This window comes from Cyprinodon variegatus, unplaced genomic scaffold (assembly GCF_000732505.1).
Source record: "Cyprinodon variegatus isolate N-32 unplaced genomic scaffold, C_variegatus-1.0 Scaffold731, whole genome shotgun sequence".
Taxonomy (NCBI): domain Eukaryota; kingdom Metazoa; phylum Chordata; class Actinopteri; order Cyprinodontiformes; family Cyprinodontidae; genus Cyprinodon; species Cyprinodon variegatus.
The window spans coordinates 109079-111262 of record NW_015151184.1 but is presented as its reverse complement, the minus strand read 5'-3'; the positions used below and the strand labels follow the sequence as shown (position 1 = coordinate 111262).

At 36.1% G+C, this 2184-nt stretch overlaps 1 protein-coding gene across 2 annotated transcripts in view; it reads right to left on the bottom strand.

Moving 5' to 3' along the window:
• Positions 1-970: 970 nt before the first annotated feature.
• LOC107097888 (F-box only protein 2-like) overlaps positions 971-2184 on the bottom strand; it is an 11503-nt gene continuing 10289 nt past the window's right edge. For both annotated transcript variants that reach the window (XM_015395227.1, XM_015395228.1), the window contains exons 5-6: positions 1776-1911; positions 971-1688 (exon numbers count right to left, since the gene is read on the bottom strand). In XM_015395227.1, the coding sequence (XP_015250713.1) occupies positions 1554-1688; positions 1776-1911 (271 nt within the window). In that variant the 3' untranslated portion in view covers positions 971-1553. The remainder of the gene's footprint in view (positions 1689-1775; positions 1912-2184) is intronic.

Sequence of the window (2184 nt, the reverse complement as noted above, 5' to 3'; positions counted from 1 at the left end):
CTTGGATAATAGCGCGTTGTGACAAACACCAGATACAGCACTGGGACTTGATCAACAGCCGATACCGCACCGTGATGTCACAAACCAGTAGGTGGCAGTAGTGTTCTTTGACAAACATGGATGCCTCCAGTAAAGCACATTCAAAAGAAAATTAATTAATTAAAATCACTTATTCATTTAACAGTTTGTAATATTTTCATATTTAAAGTACTTCAGAAGTTTGAATTCTGCATATGACTGGACCTCTCCTTTAAAACAAGTGTTTTTTCCTTCCTCTGAGCAGGTTAGGGGGACATTTTCTCAATCAGATCAAATGATTTATGTTATAAAAAAAATAAATAAATAAATAAACATCTTATTTCAAGTAGATATCCAATTATCTGTTTAAAGGGCAAAAAATAAGATAAGTAGATGTGATGCACTTGAAATAAGGTCAATGAGGTTTTTTTTCTTATTTTAAAAGTTAATTATCTTATTCCATTGGCTTAAAGCCAGAGAAAATAAACTAGTTTCAAGAAAAAAGTACTTAATATTTCAATTATTGCAGTGCAGATATTGATTAACTATATTAATGAGGTTTAAAGGATTAAATGAGTGCCTTATACATATTTTGGAAACAAAAACTTTTACAGTGTTGTTTTGCGTCCGATCTAACCTGTTGGCAAAGATACACTGCAAAAACAATCTAGAAATAAGTCAAAATGTCTTAAAAAATTAAGTGTATTTACCCTTAATTTGAGTAGGTAAATAATGTTCCTTACCTCCTCAATTCAAGAAAAAAGTAGGAAATCAGTCAGATAAAAGTGGTTCCAGAATGATTCATTTACAAAACCATGAAAAACCCAGAGCTACACGTTTACAAACACAGTGATGCAAGTTTAAAGACTGAGCTTTCCAAATTAAAATTCAGTTATTGATTACTCTCCGGACTGTTACTAAACTGCATTGTTGTGATGACAGATGACTGTTCTTTTTTTTTTTTTGCATTTACTTCATTAATGTAATGCCTAAATTAAACAGTTTTATTGTGTGTTGTGCAAACCAGCTTGGACCTGATTTTGAGCTGAACAGTAGAAGCATTAAATAATGACCTTATACCAAATACCTTCCGTAATTATAAAATTAATAATTTAATTATTAGAACATTTATCATGAGTTTGTTGAACCACATATAGTTAAAACATGCAGCACCTTATCAAAGGTTACAGAAAAGTTGCAGTATTGTATGAATTAAAACATTTTACACCATTAGGTGGTTTGTCTATCATTTAAAATCTTCAAATTCATGTGGATCTAACCAGAAAATGTGCAACAGGTTAATGCTACACAACCAAAAAACACATCAATACTTTCATTGTTGTGAGCGACAGTTCAGTTTATTTTCCATGATTAGTGGACAAGCTATGGATTAAGGTTTGGATCATTGCAGCGCTGTCACAGCAGCCGTTAAGAGTCGTAAAGTTTTAAACAAGTCCTCCTTTTTTTTCCAAACACATCATTTTACTTAATTGTCGGCGCTTCTTTCCGTTCTCCATTCCGGCTCTTTCTCTACTTTAGGCCTGGAGAGTCACAGAGCTCCCAGTGACCCGAACTCCGTACCACCCATTCCAGTAACTGGTGTCATTTCCTCCATGTTCGAATGAGATGAAACGCATTCCTGGGCCGTAGTCAGAAAATGTATGACTAACCTGGAGTTAAAAAAACAAACAAAAAAAAAAACTCCAGAAATATGTTCATATTATTCAGATATAGAAAAAAGGAGAGAAGCTGCTGACCTGTTTCCATGAGCAGTCTGCCTCCGGGTCCAGAGTCTCTGGCCCGTGGTTATACTCCTGCAGCACCTCTTGGTTCTCATCCAGCAGACAGGCGGTCATCTGATAGGTGCAGCCGCAGTCGGTCCTGCCGGAGAACCTGTAGGATGACATCATTATAATCTGCAGTACACCTCACTGCTTCTATGGCAGGCTGTTTTAAACGTAATTTTTTTCCTCCAGCTTTTTATTGTCATTACACTGTCAGAAGTACAGAGCAACGAAATTCACTCACTGCATTTAACCCATTCCCTTGGGGAGCAGGGGGCTGCCATTGTGCCATTGATTAGCCTTCATTTTCTACTCACCCCCATGCTGAACAACACTCTGGAGTACTTTTTTGATATCTCAAATGCATCTGGAGATCTGGGAG